The following is a 785-nucleotide window of genomic DNA, read 5'->3' as shown; positions in this document are numbered from 1 at the left end:
TCACTCTGTTGCCCAGGCTGGAGTACAGTGGTGTGATCTTGGCTCACTGCAACCTCTGTCTCCTGGGTTCAAGCGATTCTCCTGCCTCAGCCTCCCAAGTAGCTGGGACTACAGGTGGGCACCACCACACCCAGCTAATTTTTTGTATTTTTAGTAGAGATGGTGTTTCACCATGTTAGCCAGGAGTCTCAATCTCCTGACCCCATGATCCTCCCGCCTTGGCCTCCCAAAGTGCTGGGATTAACGGCATGAGCTACCTCACCCGGCCTCCCTTCACCTTCCTAAGCCACTTCCCTCAGTGCCCTTCACCAGGCTTCTCCTTCCACCTGGCCTCAGCCACCCAAGCCCCTGGGAGATTGATCTCTTGCCTCCTTTTAAGCTCACGCTGCATTCTCCACTCCCAATCTCTCTAACAGGCTGGGTGGAGAAGGAGACATACTACTGAGCCCATTGGAAGAAGAACCAGGCACAGAAAGATGGGGAGCTCTGGAGGTGTTGTGGGGATGGTGATGGACAGGGATGGAAATATAATGGGTGGCATTGGGTGGCAAGATTTGGGGAGAGATAATGAGGCAACTCAGCAGGCTAAGTTGCGGGCTGAATAAATTGGGGTGATTACCCCATGGACCTAACTGTGAGCAATCAGATTAGACACTACATGTTTGAGTCCTCCCACCAGATCCTTTTCCATCCCACTGTACTATGCTGTCTATTTTTTCTGAGGAATTAAGGGTTACCCCACCCTCCCCACTCCCATCCCTTTAACCCCACCTCCTACTGTAATA

The 785-nt window shown here is 52.0% G+C and overlaps 1 protein-coding gene across 1 annotated transcript in view; it reads left to right on the top strand.

Annotated features, from left to right (window-relative positions):
* Positions 1-785, top strand: part of LOC108286109 (sodium/potassium-transporting ATPase subunit alpha-2) — a 26334-nt gene extending 25549 nt beyond the window's left edge. Inside the window, exon 16 of the mRNA XM_037729660.1 lies at positions 417-785. Coding sequence (XP_037585588.1) covers positions 417-445 — 29 coding nt within the window. The 3' untranslated portion in view covers positions 446-785. The remainder of the gene's footprint in view (positions 1-416) is intronic.

Source organism: Cebus imitator, unplaced genomic scaffold, assembly GCF_001604975.1.
Source record: "Cebus imitator isolate Cc_AM_T3 unplaced genomic scaffold, Cebus_imitator-1.0 Scaffold313, whole genome shotgun sequence".
Lineage (NCBI taxonomy): Eukaryota > Metazoa > Chordata > Mammalia > Primates > Cebidae > Cebus > Cebus imitator.
The sequence above is the reverse complement of the archived record's forward strand: the minus strand, read 5'-3'. Positions and strand labels throughout refer to the sequence as shown.